This window comes from Sorghum bicolor, chromosome 9 (assembly GCF_000003195.3).
Source record: "Sorghum bicolor cultivar BTx623 chromosome 9, Sorghum_bicolor_NCBIv3, whole genome shotgun sequence".
Classification (NCBI taxonomy): Eukaryota; Viridiplantae; Streptophyta; class Magnoliopsida; order Poales; family Poaceae; genus Sorghum; species Sorghum bicolor.
Window position 1 is genome coordinate 57,939,639 of NC_012878.2, and position 19,592 is coordinate 57,959,230.

Sequence of the window (19,592 nt, forward strand, 5' to 3'; positions counted from 1 at the left end):
GTGCAAGTTAATCACGGTCTGGCCCTCAGAAAAAAAACGTTAATCACGGAACTGGGCCTGAACCAAAACAGTAGGATCGTATAGCCCATACAATCTGAAGGCCCGTACAAAATAGCCCTGCATTATTTTACAAAAAAGGCCAACGTGGCCCATTTGGCTAGATGACTTTGCCTGGGCCCTGGCCGCTAATTGAGCACGCTTTCGTCTTCCTCCTTCCGCCGTCCTCCGGCGTCTTATCCCCACACGTCGCTTGCCGCCCGGAGCAGGACTGTTGGAGGTCCACAGACGGCAGTGATGGCGGAATTGTCGACGTCTTCGGATGGATTGGTGGCCGAAGAAGCGAGGCAGCAGGAACCAGGTTTGATTCGGCAAGGGTTTCCCCTGTCCTCTTCAGCTTGTGTATGCTAGTTGCTTGTGATGATATAGCTAGGGTTCCATCGCCTTGCCTGCTCGAAGGGTTAGTGGTTCCTATTGTCCAAAATTCACCTGATCCAACCTCGTGCGCTTATACTGTTTGCTGATATGTACTACACTACATCCCAGAGATGTATTCACTTCCAATTTTGAAGGCATGTACCGACGAGGCTTAAGTCCTCCAGATCAGCTAACCTGTCCGGTTGAGTGAGTACTCTTTGTGTTGATCTCCATCTGCCTTTTGTGAATTTTATGTTCAACTTTAGTAGTATCGTTAAATTATAGCCTTATTGAGCCCATATGCTTAAAACGGGGGAGGGAGGGAAGGAGGGAGTGAGGGGAGTATTATTGCAGCCTTTATGAATAGTTGAATACGCCAGTGGAGTATCAAGCATGGAGCACATTTCCTCTGTTCCTGTTTATATAGTGTGATGCCTGTTTCGTTATGGTTTATATGGAAGTCAAACTGTTTGCTATACTGCATACAGGCCAAGGAAGCTCTGGAGGTAGTCATGGTTTGCAAGACACAAAGGAGCAGGAAATAAGAAAGGGGAAGGCGGCTCTTGTTTCCACTGAACTGCTGAGGGAGGATCTGGTTCAGAGTGCTGTTACTTTTCTGAAACACCCAAAAGTAGTAGCATCTTCGGATGGACAGAGGCGATCTTTCCTTGAAAATAAAGGACTCACTATGGATGAAATAGATGAAGCGTTTCGACGTTTACAAGTAAGATTTGTTTTCTTAGTTTCTGCTTGAGTCTGATTTCCTTCCCTGGTTATTCTGATTTCTTTCACCTTTTTAACTCTTTTTTTTTGTGTGTGTGGGGATTAAAGAGCCCATCATCGAATTCTGTGAGCTCAGATATGTGCACATCTCAAGGTATGGCAGAGAGAGTCCATTTACTAAGTTAGCTTTTTTATATGACATTTTAGTTCTACATGTTTGTGGATCATATAATGATGTTTCATTATTTATGTGTGTTTTCCTCTGTAAACGATGGTGATTCCATATGAAATTCCCAATTCAGACCTAAATGGCTTCATCATGATAAATCTAACTTAGTAACTTCATTGCCTTATCTGTTGCCTTCATTTTGTCAGGGGTGTCTGATCATTCGTGCAGGATTACTGAGGTCAGCAAAAACTACCAATAATAGTATTGGCCAGGCATGACTGGTATTTAGGCTGCAAATTTTAAGCTACCGCCATTTTCTTCACTGCAGCAGGAGAGTAGAGCTGACAAAAATTGTATGGACGATTCAGGTTTGCCAATGCATCCCATCTAAGTAAGTCTTGACTATTTTTCCTATTCCTTTTTTTCTAATCTTCCTACTCCCTCTATCCCAAATTGTAAGTCATTTTGGCTTTCCTATAGGTACATAGCTTTTGCTATGCACCTAATTGTATCTGCAAAAGCCAAAAAGACTTACAATTTGAAATGGAGGGAGTACTTCTTTTACAGAGAGGTTGTTACCTGAAGCTGAACCTGTGGCCCCTGTGGTACCTCGTCATCCAAAATCATATATGGAGGTCAGTTACCTACCTAAAACGGGAGTAAAATGGCTGCAAGTTTAATCCTTACGCTGCTGCAGGCTACTGCATTACTGCATACATGATATCTGAAGATGTCTGTGAAGTGTTTCATTCTTATGGAGCTTCATCTCAATGTAATTAAATTAACTTCGGAAAGTAGAATTGTTCCTAACTGCCATTGCTGCATGGTACGCAATTTTAGTAGTCCTGTTTAGCATGATGTTGGTTCTCAAAGATTAACTTACCTGAAACTGGACTTAGATGTTAATGATGGACTGGTAGATTTAAAATTTAAAAATGAAGTTTCATTGTTAGATCTAGCCAGTTGCAATATCAATGCTCTTTGAACATGCATCAATGAGGGGTTTGCTTCCTTCTTCTAGTTAGTTGTTGGATATTCAAACATGCTTGTTTCAGTTAGCTGTTGCATCATGAGAATTTTGCTATCCACTTCATCTTATCATGCATTGCCCCCCTTGTTAAGCTACCAGGAGTATATTAAACATTACAAAGTCTGAAATTTTGGTATATGTGATTTTGTCTTCCAAATACAATAAGCTTTTGCATATATATGATTTCAAGTTCATATTGAACCAAAAATTGTCTTTTGAATGTGGCACTGTATTTGACCTGGCAGATCATGGAAATGATACAAAGGGGTGAGCGACCAGATGATATCCAGGCATGTCTTGATTTCTAGCTATTTTCCTATAGTGCTGCTACATGTGAACTCTGTAGTTTTGTTGTTTTATAGCCCTATTTCTGTTGTGATATAGGATATTAATGATGACCCTCCAAATCCTGATCAACCAATCTCAGAACCTCGTATGGCACCGAAACCAAAGGTTTGTGCTCGAAAACTGACTGCCTAGCCACACATTTCTTAACATAGATCTGTTCCTTGCAAAGTCAAGAATCATGATTGCTGGGGAAGTAGCATATGCTTATCATGATTCAGATTATCTCTTGATACCAGTTTGACTTTTTTAACGGCAGTGAGCTCACATTTAGTTTTCTGGTGAAACAGCCATGGGAAAAGCAAGGTCAAGGAAGTTCGGCCTGGGATTTGAAATCACCACAAAGGGAACCCGACGTGTTGAGATCAGAAGTTCAGCACGATGGCACCAACAAGGCCACAGAGTTGGCCGATGACTCTCAACAAGGCGGGGACTCATTGCTGCAAGCAGAAGTAGCTGCTGGTTCTGAATCTCCTGCAACTCCGAATGAAGCCACTTCTTCGCCGGAGTAACCACGAAAACAAATGACAATGTAATCAAACGTGATAGAAAAGGTCGTCTCGGCCTATATATATCTCTGGCTAAAGAGGCTCAGTACCACGACACTGTTCTGAATTCTGATGCTCTCTGAGGTTTTTGAGTTTACAATAAATAAATGTATCCGTGAATCCGTCACTGGACAATCTTTTTAGCTGCTGGGAAGTGGGAATCAAAAGAGCATACAAACCTTGTCCCACTCTCTTTCTGGCGGACAGTCCGTACATGAGTCTGACTGTCGTCCAAATGCACAGAAGTGTATTCTGTCATACATGGAAAGACCTGAACCAACAGTCCTGCATCTGTCATTCTGTCTCATGTAGTCATATGCCTGATTGGCCGCGAGTTGCAAAGGGTTTTCTTTTCTTTTCTTTTTATTTGAATAGTTACAATAAAATTATTTTGTTGTTATTTGAAGAACTACAAGCAACGTATGCTTGGCCAGAATCCTGATGAACAATGGAACTAGCTCTCCTAGCTCGAGTGTGAACCCGGTGGTGCAGGCAGAGTGTGAACCGAAGTCTCCCCGCACGTGTGTAATGCTAATGCATGCACCAAAGGCAAAAGCTTTTATGGCACGGGATAGCTATGCTCGGTGCGCGTCGTTAGCAGCGCACAGTAGTATAGCTGGGCGTACTGTACGTGCCAATGGCATTCAGGCGGCGTGCCGGAGGTCGGAGGAGAGTGAGATCAGAATTCATTCCAGCGTCTGTTGCTACTTGCTAGCTCCGGTCCCTGTCACCTTTCCTCGAGTTTCCAACGCCAACCACCTCGAGCAATATCCATAGCCAACAACCTAAAAACCTCTTGTTTACTTCCACCCAAAATCCAAAAACTTTTTAAGATTCTTCGTCATATCAAATCTTTAAACGTATGTATGGAGTATTAAACATAAACGAAAATAAAAACTAATTGTACAGTTTGGTCGAAATTTACGAGACGAAACTTTTGAACCTAGTTAGTCTATAATTGGACAATAATTACCACAAACAAACAAAAGTGCTACAGTGTCGAAATTTTTGTTTCAAGAGGGAACTAAACAAGGCCTGCCCATACACCATTGACCATACTTACAGAACACAAGAGAATGGAAGGCCAAAGCAGCCAAGCCAGCCTAACCGGCGACCGGCCTCTCCTTAATTATCTCCTTTCCTTGCCTTGCCCGGCTTTGTTTGCCAGATTCACGACATGTTTGCGTTGGGGCCGGCCAGGGCCGGCCTTTTTTTTTTTCGGTTGGCGTTGACTTGACTAGTCGTCGTCCAGAGCGCTTTCGTCTCCGTCCAGGGTAGTAGTATTAGGGTTGCATGCGTTTGACTCGCATCACGCTCACGTCAACACAGAGACTTGTAGCTCTATAGCCTCTCTAGAATCCGTACGCGACACGTCAAGATGCATGTCATGCATGTTCCATTTTTTTTTCTTTATTTCAGCGGTGAATGATCAATGATGCCGATCCGATGAGGCTCTTGGTATTGGCGTTCAGTGGAATATTGTGGGATGGACGGCAGGTTTCGGTGTTACGGGAGTAGTTAATTAGGTCAGGTGCAAGTGCAAATGATGATCGATCGTGACAACGAACGTCATGGAAGAAAATTCCAGTCCAGAACGACTGAACGAGAGGAGTGTGGAGTACGGATACGGAAAGGACCAGCGCTCGATTGACAGCATTAGCGCGCGCGTCAAACAAAATATGGTAGCCTAATGTTAGGCGTGTGTTAGGCTACCATTATTGAATAATAATCTCGATCTACAATCTGAGTGACAACGCATCCATTGAGTTGCAACAAGAGGATGGCCTTGAATATATACACAGTTTTTTCTTTCTTTTTCCCGGCATTATATATATCTAACTCACGCGCGCATCATATATATGCATGTACATACACATGTTGCTGTAGCTGACGCAGATCGCCGGCGCTGGTGTGAGCTAGCTAGCTATCTGACGACGACGACGACAAGGAGAAGGCAAATTAACCACCGATGAGCAAGCTGGCGGGCACTGACAATAAGCAAACTGGTCGCCGCGAACATGACGCGAGATGCGGATGCGAAGCTGAGCGGAAATGGCTCGAGGCCTGAGTCTCGTACGGTCCCCGGCCGGTCGTCGACTTGGACATGTTCCGGCCAGCTAGCTAGCTTTGCTTCCAGCTGGCGTGTGTTGCATTGGCGCCGGCGCGTTGGAGACGACGACCTGAAAGCAACAATTATCGCACGGGTTCACGAGCTCGGTCGATCGGTCAGGGGTACGTACGGTAGGTGCACAGTGCAATGGAATGCGTGTACTGTGCGAAGCGATCGGGGTCAGGTTTGCGACGTTTTTGGTCTTGTGGACACTGCCAAAAAAAAAAAGGTGCCGACATGGGTAGAACACCTAGAGGCCGCGCGCGAGCGTGCGTGCGTGCACGAATCGAACGCCATGATAGCAGACAGGATTGACGCGAAAGCTACACAACGAAGCACACCCGCCGGACGAGAGCTTCAGATCGATCGGCCGCCGTTGGCTGGCTCAGAATGAAGATCGAGCGAATCATGCCGCCGCGCGCTTCAGCATGATGTTAATTGCGCTTGTGCCTCCAGCTCACTCATGTGCCGTACCTTACCTGCAGCGTCGGTAGACGGCGCCCCCACTCTCCTCTCCTCCATCAGGAGGCAACAAAGACATCATCTGAGTGTGCATTCCTTTCCAAGAGTTGCAAGGTATATGGTTGGGAAGAAGGAGGTCCACCATTCATGAAGTGAGTCGGCTTGAGACCAGGAAGACAAAAGAATGCCATTGAATGCTATCGAAGCAGCAAGTTCCTACGCATGGAGTATCTGTCACGAGCAACAAGGAGGTGGAGGACTATTTCCAGCTCTCTACGATAGAGGGCAAACAACATTGTTAAGCCAACCTCTCCACTGGACGGAGTCTGTCTATCCAACGTCCATAAGATGGCGAGCCACCCACAAAATTTGCTTTTAGGCTGTGCACCTAAACTTTCCAATTGAGTGTGTCAAAGTTGATTGTTGTTGACCTCAACAATCAAACTCATTAAGTTGAGTTTGCAGAATATTCACCATCGGCAGAGAGCTTCCAAGAGATCGTTTTTCGCGACCAGGTCTGTGCCCGTTTTTATTAAGAGGGAAGCAAAGGCTAGTACACAACCGAGTACGAAGACGGCTTCAAGGCGAGAGGCCTCACACACCGCAACGAAGAACCCTCCCCACTGAGAAAATTGTAATTACAGGACACCAAACAAAGCCCTTCGCAATTATAGAAAACATTGGTTTCTTGTTTTGCATTACAGTTGGTGTGTTTAATCACTTTATTAATCAAAATACATGTATTTTGTCCCTAAAAGGGCTGTTTTACCTTTTAGTGGTCGGTGGCCTTAAAAGACGTTGATTGGCCAGGTGATTTGCTGCTCGCCTGGCCTGCGTTGCTGTGATTGGTCGGCTGCTTGGTTGTCGCTCCCCTGGCTGCGTTGCTGCTGCCTGGGCATGGCTGGCCGCCGGCTGAGGAGCAGTGGGCCACCGTCGGGGGTTGGCCGGCTGGCGCAGCCTGGGAATCCATCGCTGCGACGTCGGGAGGTCGAGGAGGCAAGCGACGGTAGAGGAAGAGTCGGACAGAAGAGGAAACGTCGATCTCATACGTGAAAATAGCACAAGGGTAAAACAGTCCTCTTAGGAACAAAATACATGTATTTAAATTAATAAATTGATAGAAAACACCAAATGTCATGGAAAAACAGAAGTCAATGTTTCAATATTCATTTTAACAAAGATGATGTTTGGAGTCTATAATTACGAAGCAAGTTATTTGGTGTCCTACCTATATTTACAATTTTCTCTTAGCGACTACTGGAACTGAGCAAACACACGTCTTATGACCAAAGCAAGCTTAAGGCAGCAAGCGGCCGGGGTGTAACCCGCTATGGCCCACTGCTCCCTTACTCGATGATGTCCGCTACCACCTCTGGTGCCGTTCTTGACGCTTCTCTGAAGACCCTCGCGTTCCGTTGCTTCCAAAACAACCACGGCACCAACAACATCAGAGAGTCGAAAAGCGGCCTAGATGCTATGTTGATCTGACGGCGCCGCTTCGGTCTACCATACCAAGAGATCTCATTAGGAACCTTTGGGCGCAAACTTATGCCTTGCACTGCATAAAATGTTGTGTAGTGAAACCACGTACGGTGCTTACCTGTTCATTCTCTTGTCAGGCAACAAGGTTTTTCTTTTATAATAAATCAGCAAACAGTTATAATTTTCAGACAAGCGAACAAGCTGAGTTAGAGTTTTACTAAAAAACATATATGGAATTAGAGAGATTTCTTGTCAATTGTCATTATTGGCTCCAGGCGATACCAAAAGGAAGATTTATTGTCATTCCCAACGGCGATGTTTTTATCGCAGCTGCTAACAAAAGACGGTCGGTTCCATTAATTCCATCGCATCGTGCCATCCGGCGGCAGCAAAGCATTTGAAACGAAGATGCCTGCATGCCTCCGATCCTCCGATGCTTTGCGTGCCGCGTGCGTGCATGCACCGCGCCGTCCACGAGAGGGCGGCGCGCGCGCGCTCGAGAGGCCGAGCGAGACGGACGGATCCCATCAGACCACATCATCACCTGGTGTACGACGTCGCCGTCTCCCAGCCCCCCGGCCGGCGTGGCGGCGCACGCACGGCACCTGGTGACCGCCCCGGCCGCCGCCGTCGCGCGTTCCGTCGCCCACGTCGCGCGGCCCGCGCTCCCGCTCCCGTGCCCGTGGTCGTGGTCGCAAAGCGGCACGGGTTCTTTCCTTTCCGTAATTAAAGCAGGAGGGCGGTTGGTCACCGAGTACCACTCGTGTCTGCCGCGTCCGCCCGGGCTGATCGCTGATGCGGGCACCGATCCTCCGCAGCTGAATTCCTGGTGAATTTGTCGTTGGCAGGTGCGTGAACACGAGCATAGCAGTTCACACTTCACAAAGACTGATGCGTGCACGAGAACGTACAACTGGTGGACGAAAACTTCGAATCGAAAAAGGCGGATTTAAACGTGGTTCTCGATCGATCCTCCGCAGCTGAATTCCTAGCCAATTTGTCGCTGGCTGGTGCGTGAACACGAACAAAAAAAGAGCAGCAGTTCACGAGGCTGATGATGCGTGCACGGGAACAACTGCTGGACGGAAACTTCAAATCCAAAAGGCGGATTTAAACGTGGTTCTCGATCGAAGATTAATGACAATAATGCCAATGGAAATTTTGTGCTTCGCACGCCAGACGTAGGCGTTCACACTTGGTCGAGAAAAAGGCCACGAGCTAATCTTCCGGTTTAGCCCCTATTAAATGGAGCCGAAGGTATTCCTAGACATGAAAGACTCTCATCTCTACTGGTTACTGGAGTGGTTTCGAGGTGTGCGTGCGTGAGGGTGGTGGTTTGAATCCCACGTCCTGCGTCTTTTTTGCTCTGCGACTAACGAAGCGGCAGGGGCATTCCAGTCCTCCGGACTTCTTCAGAGCTACAACATCATGTTTTACGAAATCTATACAAGTGCCCAGAACGTCACTTAAATCTGGTATGGAGGGAGTATGCTTCACCTCACCACCACCAGTCGCGTGATCAATTTCTAACCCGAAATCATACTAACGAAGCGGCAGGGGCATTCCAGTCCTCCGGACTTCTTCAGAGCTACAACGTCATGTTTTACGAAATCTATACAAGTGCCCAGAACGTCACTTAAATCTGGTATGGAGGGAGTATGCTTCACCTCACCACCACCAGTCGCGTGATCAATTTCTAACCCGAAATCATTAGCTATAACCGCCTACTTACGCACTAGTAAAAAAAGCGATAATCACATACAGTAGAATTTGATTTTTTTTTTTTGCCGCAATCCAATCCAAGCCCTGAAAACTGAATAATTAATCAGGGTGTGTAACTGATCGAATAGTTTGTTCGCCTGTGACAAGACGTCAGAACGGATGGTGGTGGCTCCGGCTGATGCCATTCACGTTGGCGAAGAAGCCCACGAGCTCCTCGCGGTACGGCAGGAACGTGCGCCGCGGCGTGCCGCCTGGTGGGACGGGGACGCCGAGTCCGCCTCTGGCGAGGTGCGCTATCCGGTGGGCGGCGGCGGTGTCGGCGTCTGCGGCGGCGACGGCGGCGGAGGGCGCAGGCTTCCTGGCGCCTGCAGGCCGGGCAGGGACAGGGGCAGGCTTCTTGCTCCGCCTGGGCGCGTCGTGCGCCGGCGCGGCGGCGAGAAAGAGGAACTTCTCCCTGCCGTCGCTGTGGCTGCGGCCCACCGCGAGGTCGCTGATGCGGAGCCATCGCGCCATGGACCCCGTGGACCCGCTCTTCCTGGGCGGCGTCGGCGGGGAGGGCGACGCGGACGAGCCCGGACGCCACACGCAGTAGCTCTCCGGCGCCACGCCTTCCAGGCCGTCGTCGTCCGTGGCGGCCCCTGACGACGACGACGACGACGACGTGGAGCTAGTGGAGGAGTTGCGCTCCCGGGTTTCCTCCAGGAACAACTTTCCCAGCTGGCCCCTCACCCGCGGCGGGGCAGCCGCCGGAGCAGCCGGACGCGTCGTGCAGCCGCCGTGGCTGCTGGCGCCGCGGCCGAACACCGGGTAGAAAGTCCTGATCCGGCCGTCGGCGAAGAGCTCGTCGGCCGGGGCGGCCGTGCCCGCGGGGGAGTCCCTGCTGACGAACGGGAACTCGAACTCGAGCTCCCCCTCGTCGTCGGACGACTCCTCGCCTGAGGACGACGACGAAAGCAGCTGGATGGCGGGAGCTAGAGCATCGCCGTCATCGCAGGGCTTGCCGGTCGTCGGCGCCGGCTGAGCGACGGTGGGTGCTTGTGCCTCTCTTGGTCGTTGGGGAATTCTCTCCTCCATGGCCGCGACGCGACGCAACTCGTGAGCTTTTGTGACAGACGGCGTGACGCTTTTGTGTGGCGCGGCCGCGGCGAGGGTGGTAGGAGGGCTGAGGCCCGAGGAGACGTGCGGTGCGGGGGATAAGAAGAGGCCGGTGTTTATATACAAAGGCGGAGGAGGAGGCGCGGGTGGGGGTGGGGCCCGAGGCGTTTGAACGGCGGGGATGCCATGGCTCGTCTCGCCACAAGGTGGTGGTGGTGGAGGGGGTGGGCCCAGCCAGGGAGGCGTTCCAGAAGGTCAGTACCAGACTCTGGCAGTCTTTGTTTTGTCCTTGACAATGACGACGACGGCTGTGACGCGTGCAGACGGAACGAAGGAATGAGCGAATGACCCAACGAGCGGATGCGCTGCCCTATGGAGGATGTTATCCGTTTATATTTAGTGCATGTCGCTGAGATTTGTGTTTAATTTCACGTCGTATTGCCAATGCCATGTCATCTAGCCTGGCCCCCCGAGTGCGAGTAGTTTTCACTGTGGTCGCTTTGCGGACAAACTCAAAGAAGCTGCATGCACTCCGGTCGGTCGTCGCCGGCCCTGCTAGTGACCGGAGACCGCGAGTCGACGGTGGCGTCATTGAGTGAGTGTCCACTACAGCACTACCAGCACTACCGGCGTGGGCGCTAGACGGGTTAACGAACAACGACTCTCATCGCGTCGCATGATCACTCCCTTGGACTCCAAGCCTCGTCTCCGGGCCCTAGCTCCCTTTTCTGTTGGAAAATGCACAGAATAAAGTGCGTTACATAGCAGCATACTGTGCACTGTACGCTACGGCCGACAGGGACACGCGTAGCTAACTACCCTGTAGGAATAGGATTGTAGTAGCAGACTGCTGTTCCACAAGGACCTCGTGCCGTCGCCGTCGATCTTTTTTTCCCGGTGCCGTGTCGCGCCTTCATTGACACCCCACCCAGAGCCTATGGCCATCCCGCGCTCGCGCGTCGCGCCGCGCCGCGGATGCGTTCCCACGCCAACAGCGATCCCCTACCCTGTGCGGGCACCGGGCTGTGGGCTGTGGCGGTGCCCGCGCTCCCGCGTTCCCACGTCGAGCGGCACCGACCGCGGCGGGCGGCGGAGATGCACGGAAGCAGATGATTCGGACGGACCTGACGCAGCCAGCAGCGGAGGAGCGTGAGCGGAGGGACGACGGCACGACGCGTACGCCCGGGCCGGGCCCTTTCTGCCTTTTATTGTCAGTCCTTGGTGACCAACCGGAGCTTGGTCCTGTACGCTTGTTGTGGTGTGCAGTGCTGTGTGTGTGTGTCTCTCTCTCTCTCTCCCACGCTCTCCACATGGCTCATTAACTGCGTCCACACCACTGTTTCGTGCCTGGTCGGACGTTAGGCGTGCACCTACACGGTGCGCCGCCGTACGTGCCATGGTCACCAGTGGGGCGACGGGGCCGGTGCGCGTCGGCGGCATGTGGCCCGTGCGGATGGGCCAGGTTCAGCCCAAGTACGGAAGTACGAGTTCCTGTCTTGGGTAACCTGGGCAGCTGGGCTGACAAGTTCAGCCTCAGTGGGCCGATCGAGTGTTGGGTCTCGACAAGTCTGCGCTAGGCTACCAAGTTGGGATTAAATTGCACGTGGCAAAACAGAATATGATGCGGACATCAGCCGTGGCGGGCCTTCTTTAGTTTTCAAAAAAATTGCAAAATTTTACAAAATTATTCAGATTCACCGTCACATTGAATTTTTAGACGTATGCATAGAGTACTAAATATAGATGAAAATAAAAACTAATTGCACAGTTTGGTTAGAATTGACGAGACGAATTTTTTGAGTCTAGTTAGTTTATAATTAAATAATATTTGTTAAATACAAATGAAAATACTAATATTCTTATTTTGTAAAACTTTTTGGAAGTAAACAAGGTCGCGGTCTCGATCACTCCCTTCCTCACCTCCACGGCTCCGCTGCACCCCCGCACCCCAAACCTAGAACCGGCCGCCGTGTCCGCGCGAGGGGTGCGCCCGGTGATGCTGCACGACAAGGAGAACAACAACCCGGCGGACGCGCAGCCCGGGAAGCTCCAGCGCGCCGCCGCCGGGACCGGGAGGGAGCCGCTCGCGGACGCATCGCCACCACCGGCGGGGGAGCCCATGGAGTTCGCGATCAGGGTGGACGACGCCGTCCTCAACGAGAAGATCGATGAAGGGGAAGAAGAACAAGATGGACTACACGGTCTGTGGCTCCATCCCTCTATCCCGTACCCTCATGTGTGTTGTGAACTGGTTATTACTGGTTACCGTATCAGCAGCGTTTCTGGACTACGGAAACTAAACTACAGACAAAAAAATGGACCAGTCACTTGCCATTCAATATTTCCTTTCAACAATAATTGAGCATCAGTTAATTGGATAACAAACCTAGTTTGTAGGAAGAAAATAAAGATGTTTAATTTTTTAATTTAAACATCAAAATGATAAGCTTCTACCCATGGTACTGACGATGATTCCACTGAAAGTAGTTCCTAGGACCATTACAATGCTCCACTCAAAGTAGCTCCTGGCAGTAAGTCCTTTCCTTGTCCACGCTTTTTTATTCAATTTGTTTATGGAGAATCATCCTGATGTCTTGATTATATGGTGTTGTCCTTGTACTCTTGGCAAAATGAAGTTGAAAATCTTAGAATGAAACTTCAACATGTAGATACTAGATCTGCTCAAGTAGATCATCTGCTGGCTGTTAATGGAACATACAAAGAAAAAAGAGTGACTGGAACAGTTGCCATTCAGTTGGACAGCCATGCAAAAAATTATCTGCCCTTCAGGTATGATTATGTGTCTAGATAATTTGATCGTTATCTAGATAAGTGAAACTTGCTAACATGTTTTCAATGAAATAGAGAACATATTTATCCCAAAGAGACAAGGTATAGACGTCGCTAATTAAGCTTGCAGCTGCCAATGAAAACCTTGCAGATGTCAAAGAAAAGCTTGCAGATGCCAAGAAAAGCTAAGGGTGTGTAAATGACTATTTCTTCATTATATAATGTTGTGTAATATATATCAGTAAGTACAGGTTTACCAATATATATGTTTGTTAATGTATCAAGTATTCACATAGTAAAATGGCTGCAAGTTTAATCCTTACGCAAGTATAATGGCTGCAAGTTTAATCCTTACGCTGCTGCAGACTACTTCATACGTGATATCTGAACATGTCTGTGAAGTGTTCATTTCGTAGATAGTTTCATGTCAATGCAATTAAATTAACTTCAGAAAGTAGTATTGTTCCTAACTGCTCATTGCTGCATGGTACACGATTTAAGTAATCAATCCTGTTTAGCATCATGTTGATTCTCAAAGGTCAACTTACCTTTGGTAGACTGATGAGAGATTAAAAAAGTGAAAATGTCTTGTTTAGTTTCATTGTTAGATCCAGGGTTTACAATTTCAGTGAAATTTTGTTGAAATTCCTAAAATGTCGCCTTTTTCTTCGGGGGTCCAAAAAAAATTGTATCGGTCAAAATTTTTTGGCTGAATTCATCTTTCATCCTAAATCCTAGTAGATCCTCCATTTCCTCTATTTTTTTTACTAAAGACCTAAGTTTATTCAATTTGCTCACTCCCACGTCCAGCGTCACTAGCATTGGCAACTCACTCATCGTCAGCTCGCCAAATATATTGTGTTATTTAGTCGGTTTTATATATATTTGTGGTACACGATGGATTGGAGAATGTTTCTAATGAAATGACGTTAAATTTAAAAAAAACATTTTGAATTTGGTCCAACATTGCTAAAATTCTCAAAATTTCGTATTTCTCGCTGGGTGCCAATTTTTTTTTACACTCGAATTGTAACCCTGGTTAGATCTAGCCAGTTGCAGTCTCAAGGCTCTTTGAACCTGCTGAGTATGTTCACTGTTCTGAAAAGTTATGTATCTATTCACTAATTTATTGTGAGAGAAAAACAATGTTGGATGGCAGAAAAAAATACAATTTATAAGACAAATGAATGGAGCCGACATGGGATGGTGAGTGAGAGCTAAGAAGTTCACTCAATATGTGCTGCTAGATATTCAAACATGCTTGTTTCAGTTACCTTTTGCGTCATGAGTGCTCTGGTTTCCACTTCACCTTATCATGCATTGCCCTTGTTACGCTACCAGGAGTATATTAATAAACGTTACAAAGTCTGAAATTTTGATATATGTGACTTTGTCCTCCAAATAAAAGAAGTTTTTGCATATACGTATATGAATAGGATTGTAGTACTAGCAGACTGCTGTGTTTCACAAGGACGTACGTGTCCTCGCCATCGCCATCTTTCTCCTGATGTGTCGTGCCGTGCCTTCATCAACGCCCCACCCAGAATCTTGCCATTATCCAGCGCTCGCGCGTCGCGCCGCGGATGCGTTCCCACGCCAACAGCGAGCGCCTGCTCTGCGGGCACCGGGCTGTGTGACGGTGCCCGCGTTCCCTCGATCGTCGTTTACACCGGGCGGCGGAGATGCACGGGAGCAACTGATGGCCCGGACGGAATCGGACGCAGCCAGCAGCGGAGGGACGACGCGTACGCCCGGGCCCCGGCCCTAGTCTTTTGTACCTGGAGTCCTGTGCTTCTTGTGGTGTGGTGTACAGTGCTTGCTCGGTGCAGTACGTACGTGCTAGCTTCAAGCCCCTGTCACATTCTCCACATCTCGCTAATTAACTGCGTCCACACCACTGTTACGTGCCTGGTCGGACGTTAGGCGTGCACCGCCGTACGTGCCCTGGTCTGGTCTAGTGTTGGCAATGGGTAAATCCCCATCGGGTATGAACTCCCCAGACCTATCCCCATGACAATAATATGACACCACGGGTATCCCCATATACAGTGATGGGTGGAGGAATTTTCCCAGACCCATACCCGGGTGGGTAAATTAGACCCGGCGGGTCACCCATACCCGCCAAACATCAGCAATTCACAAGCACCAGTCACGTAGTAGCAATTCACAAGCATCGTCACATAGCCATTCACAAGCATCGTCACATAGCCACCTCACCATATACCTAGCAAATAGCAACATAATAATTTCTGCTACAACCACTAGTCACAACACCATAATAGTTCATTGTCCATACAAATCATGTAGTAGAGAGTAGTACTTTGCTAGCACTACATAAGGTTTCAGTGTATGGGCTGCCGGTGGACTGGTGACTGGTGGGCTTCTTTAGTTTTGGGCTGGGTATTTTTCACCCATGGGTAAATAGATATGGGGACTACTATAACGTCTTCATACCCACGTACCCAATGGGTGAAGGGTTTGCTCCGTTTGTTTACTAAATAGAAACACATGATTCAATACTTGCTATGTTTTTGTATGAGAAATTGAGAGTCCATCCTTTAATCATGGATAATAGAATCAGATTTCAATAGATTAGATTAGGAAGTTAAGTGAGGATACATTTATTGCACTCTTTCTTATTTTATATGAAAATGACTAGAATGCATGAAGGGAGTACGTATGTAGTCTTCAAAATGCATGACACTCCTTGTATATATATGTCCATATTTAACATATCCATTAGAGCAATCATGCTAACGGTAACAAGCCTCGTTCTCTTGACATGTCCTTTTCCTCCTATCTTCTTTCTCCCCCCACACCGGCGAGCATCGGCACCTGCTCACGCTCCGCCCTGCAAGCCAAGCAACGGTGGTAGCTGCACGCTCACAGGTGGTTGCGAGCCCCCCTTGTGCTCGTCTCATGGGCAAATCCACCTTGGCTGTGTCGGGGCTTAGAATCTTGTTCTCTTTTTTTTTAGCTTCACCTAGCCTACACCGCATGTGAGAGTGGGTTTTCAAGGGCTTTAAAGCTGAAGATGTTTACAAAAGTAACTTTTGGTAAAACAAAACAATTTCACCTAGCTTGAGAAGTTGTCCAAGAACCCCTACAGGCCCTAATACTCACGCCATCCCAAAATGAGTGATATGCTAGCGCTTAGCGCTCAAAATTTAACCATCTAAACTAACTAGGTGTGCTATCTACATTAAATTGAGTAACCGACTCTTCCTTCCAGAATGGTGTACCAATTCCACAACTAAATGACTAATGATACATGCATGTGCAACTAGTTATCGTATATACCCAAAAGTTTGCTTGCTTGGAAATAGAAAGTACGTACCTTTAATAGAGGGATCATTTTCTAGAATGCCACTGTTTTTGGTGCCACTCTTGATGACGGGATGAGTAAAATATTTGAAGCCAAAGAGTGTAGGTTGTTCGAGAATGGACATAAGAGCATCTTCAGAATTTCTTCCCAAAATTATAGAGTTTTCCAACTCACCAAAAAGTATTGCAAGGAATAAATAAAATTATTTTCAATAATTCTCAATAATTTACTCCTATAAAATATAGAAGACAATTTTACATTAGTAATTCTATATTACTTTTCTAAATTATTCTTGTCTAGATACATAGTAAAAAATATTTAGCAAAATCCTACAATTTATAATAGAGGGAGTAGAAAAGGGTCCCTGTATATTCATATTTACCATAAGCCTTTACAGCTACACATGGTAAAAAACTTTCAATAACCATGCTAAATATTGGTTCACCTCCATATCCGTACTTACCCCACATGCTGTTTGTTTGGCTTAAAAGCCTTGATGGAAGGAAAGTATTGATTGTTGATAAAGTTATGGTAGAAAATACTATTTACTGATTTATTGTGAAAGAAAAAAAAAACACTGCTAAATGGCTGGTAGACTTAAGCGAACAGGGTGTTAACTTGTTTCAGAAAGAATCACGTCAAAACTGACGCCTTCCGGTTAACTACGACACGACCAGTATGTAGTGGACCAGTCGCCCATAAAGCACGCGAAAGACCTGTGCTAAATCTTGAACATGTGCTCCTGTGCCCGCCCACTGGAACCCGCACGTCTCTGGGCCCTTCTCCGATCGATCCTCCGCCAAGAAATTCAGCGTCGCGTGCGGATTTACCAGATTTGCGTGCCGAGGACCAACCCCGGTGTGCGGCGGAGCGTAGCGCCGCTGATCGAGCAGCTGAGGTGCGGTCGCAGTCGTCGCAATCGGCGCTAGCTGGTCGAGTGGATGACTGGGTCCGTCGTCCCTCGGTCGGGTCGTCGGCTACCTTTGCGCTGATGAGATGAGCGTCCTTGTCTCTGGTTGCGTTGTTTCCCGTTGGCTCTCGGTTCAGCTTTCATGCATCTCCGGTCGCCGCCGGCGGCGGCGGCTGGTGGTGGTCATCATCTTATAGAAGTAGTAGTAGCACGCACCACACTACCACAGATTCACAGGCATCAAAGTCGCGTCCATTTCCCTGCCTCTCTAGCTGCAGGCGTGGACGTACATAGGACTATAGGAGCATGCTGCATGGTTTTTTTTTCCCCTCTATGCACGCCCTTTTTAAGGTTGAAACCGCCGTATCACTGACGACGAAGATGGACAGTACAGAGAAGAAACACAAGCCACTTGTAGTCGTGGGAATGTTGGTTTCAGCTGTTGAGAAATCCATTTCTCCTAGCTATCTAGCTAAATCCCACGGTTGCTTCTGCTTGGGCCGGCCGTTGGCCGTTAAGTACAACGTCTTCGTCGAATCGCGCCCATTTCCGTAGCTGCAGCTGCAGGCGTGAACGTAGTACGCCGGTCTCGATCCGTCTGATGTTTTTTCATTCAGGTTGGAACGTTGCTGGCAGCATCTCGCCGTATCACTGACGAAGATGGACAGTGCAGAGAAGAAAACAGATCGCTTCTAGGAGTAATTTATTTAGTTTTATTATTAATAATACTAATTATTAGGCGTGAGTGGGTGATGTTAACCGTCCAGGTCCACTTGTCCCGTGCACTGTCATCAGAGAAATCCATTTCTACTAGCTACTCCATGGCTGCTTCTGCTTGGGCCGGCCGCTGAGAGTACAAACATCGTAATCCATAGGCTCCCTAATCCCGTCCATAAAGCCTAGTACTAGTAGTAGCTAATCGCGGATCCCATTACTTCTCCCACAGATAATCCACAATACCGAGGCTGTGGGGCCGCCTTCTCCACTTCCACCCGCGGCTGGCAGATACCGGCTGGAGGCTGGAGCCAGCCGACCGGCCGGCGGTTGATGAGCCGGACGCCGATCGGCCGGCTGGCGGCTGGAACCGATCGAGCCACCGGAGCTTTCATGAGTACTGTACGGGACGTGTAACGGAATCTTAAGGTGCGTGTCAGCGGCCCGGGGGCTAGGAAGGCCTTGTTAGTTTGTGATTTTTTAGATTTTTTGTCTACTGCAAGCGCGGAGAGCACGTACAAAATTCAGACAAGAATTTATATATATAAAAAAAAAGGTGATGATGCAGGTCAATGGCTCCCGAAGCTGGCGATTGGACTAGGCTTCGATTCGCGGATCATCCTTGCGTAGTTGCGCTCAAACTCCGGGTCCTAAACAAATTAGAATTTGCGCTATAGCTGCTGCCTCTGGCTCATCAACCGCCGCGTTGAAGCTCTTGGCCAAAATAATAATTAAAAAAAAACGTGCAGACGTGTTCGGTTTCGTAACAACTCCCGGACTCCTCTGTCACTATCTCTCATTTTTCTCAGCTTTGCTCGAACCGAAACACTACGACTTGTTTTATGATATGAAAAGAAAAGGAAAAGAAAAACTTGCTGGAATATGCATGCATGCATGGCCAAAGTAGGGTAGCTGCAGGAGTAGTAGAAAACATGCATGTGTGCGATGGGACGATAGCTATCTAAAGAAGGGACACTTTGCTTTAGTTTACTTTTTTTTTTCCTTCAAACGACATTGCTTCCTGGCTTCTGGAAGACCACACACTTGTGACTTGTGATAAATACCTGGTGTTTATCTCTGGCTCACGCCATCCGCATGCACGGGACAGCGCTGTGATTCGGGACAGAGACAAATTAACAACGACCGAGGCACAGGTGCTGGCGAGGCGAGACGTGTGTGGAGCTCGGTGAATATTGCCCTGGCCTGGCTTATTGACGCCCTTACATGAAAGTGAAACGTGTTGTTTTTTTTTCCTTATTGAACGAACGGGGGCGCCATCGATTACGTGGGTGCCAGAGCAACGCACGTTGGTCTTTTCAGTTGTTTTATGCAACAAAATGTTAAGACAAGTAGATTGATATATTGTACTCCTTCAATTCCAAATTATAAGTCATTTCAAGAATCTTTAAGAGTTAAAAATATTTTTAAATTTGACCAAAATTATAGAGAGAAATACTAAGATTTATAACGTAAAGTGACTATACTATAAAAATATCATTAAAGAAAAATCTAATGATACTTAGTTGGTATCGTAATAATTATTATTTTATCATATAAATTTGGTCAAACTTAGAATAATTTGACCCTCTAAGATTCTTGGGTTGACTTATAATTTGGGATGGAGAGAGTATATATTGTCTGATAGACTGTCTCATATCAATGCCATGAAATCTTAAAATGACTTATTAATATATAAGATGTATAATGGTTGCTTTTTAGCTGTCTCATAGTAACTCAAGCCATCATTCCTTAT

At 47.6% G+C, this 19,592-nt stretch overlaps 2 protein-coding genes across 3 annotated transcripts; one reads left to right on the plus strand and one right to left on the minus strand.

Annotated features, from left to right (window-relative positions):
* Positions 192–3,417, plus strand: LOC8064718 (peroxisomal membrane protein PEX14). 2 transcript variants are annotated; one of them, XM_021446779.1, is made up of 9 exons: positions 192–358; positions 903–1,138; positions 1,246–1,291; positions 1,513–1,544; positions 1,638–1,674; positions 1,874–1,941; positions 2,582–2,626; positions 2,721–2,789; positions 2,972–3,417. In XM_021446779.1, exons 1-9 carry the CDS (start codon positions 295–297, stop codon positions 3,191–3,193), a joined length of 819 nt encoding a protein of 272 aa, XP_021302454.1. In that variant the 5' UTR covers positions 192–294; the 3' UTR covers positions 3,194–3,417. The 2 variants fall into 2 exon arrangements, with proteins under 2 accessions (XP_021302454.1, XP_002440305.1); XM_002440260.2 differs by having other exon boundaries at positions 193–358; positions 1,635–1,674.
* Positions 9,053–10,187, minus strand: LOC8064719. Its single transcript, XM_002441525.2, has one exon. The coding sequence runs from the start codon at positions 10,077–10,079 to the stop codon at positions 9,156–9,158; it is 924 nt and encodes a 307-aa protein (XP_002441570.1). The 5' UTR covers positions 10,080–10,187; the 3' UTR covers positions 9,053–9,155.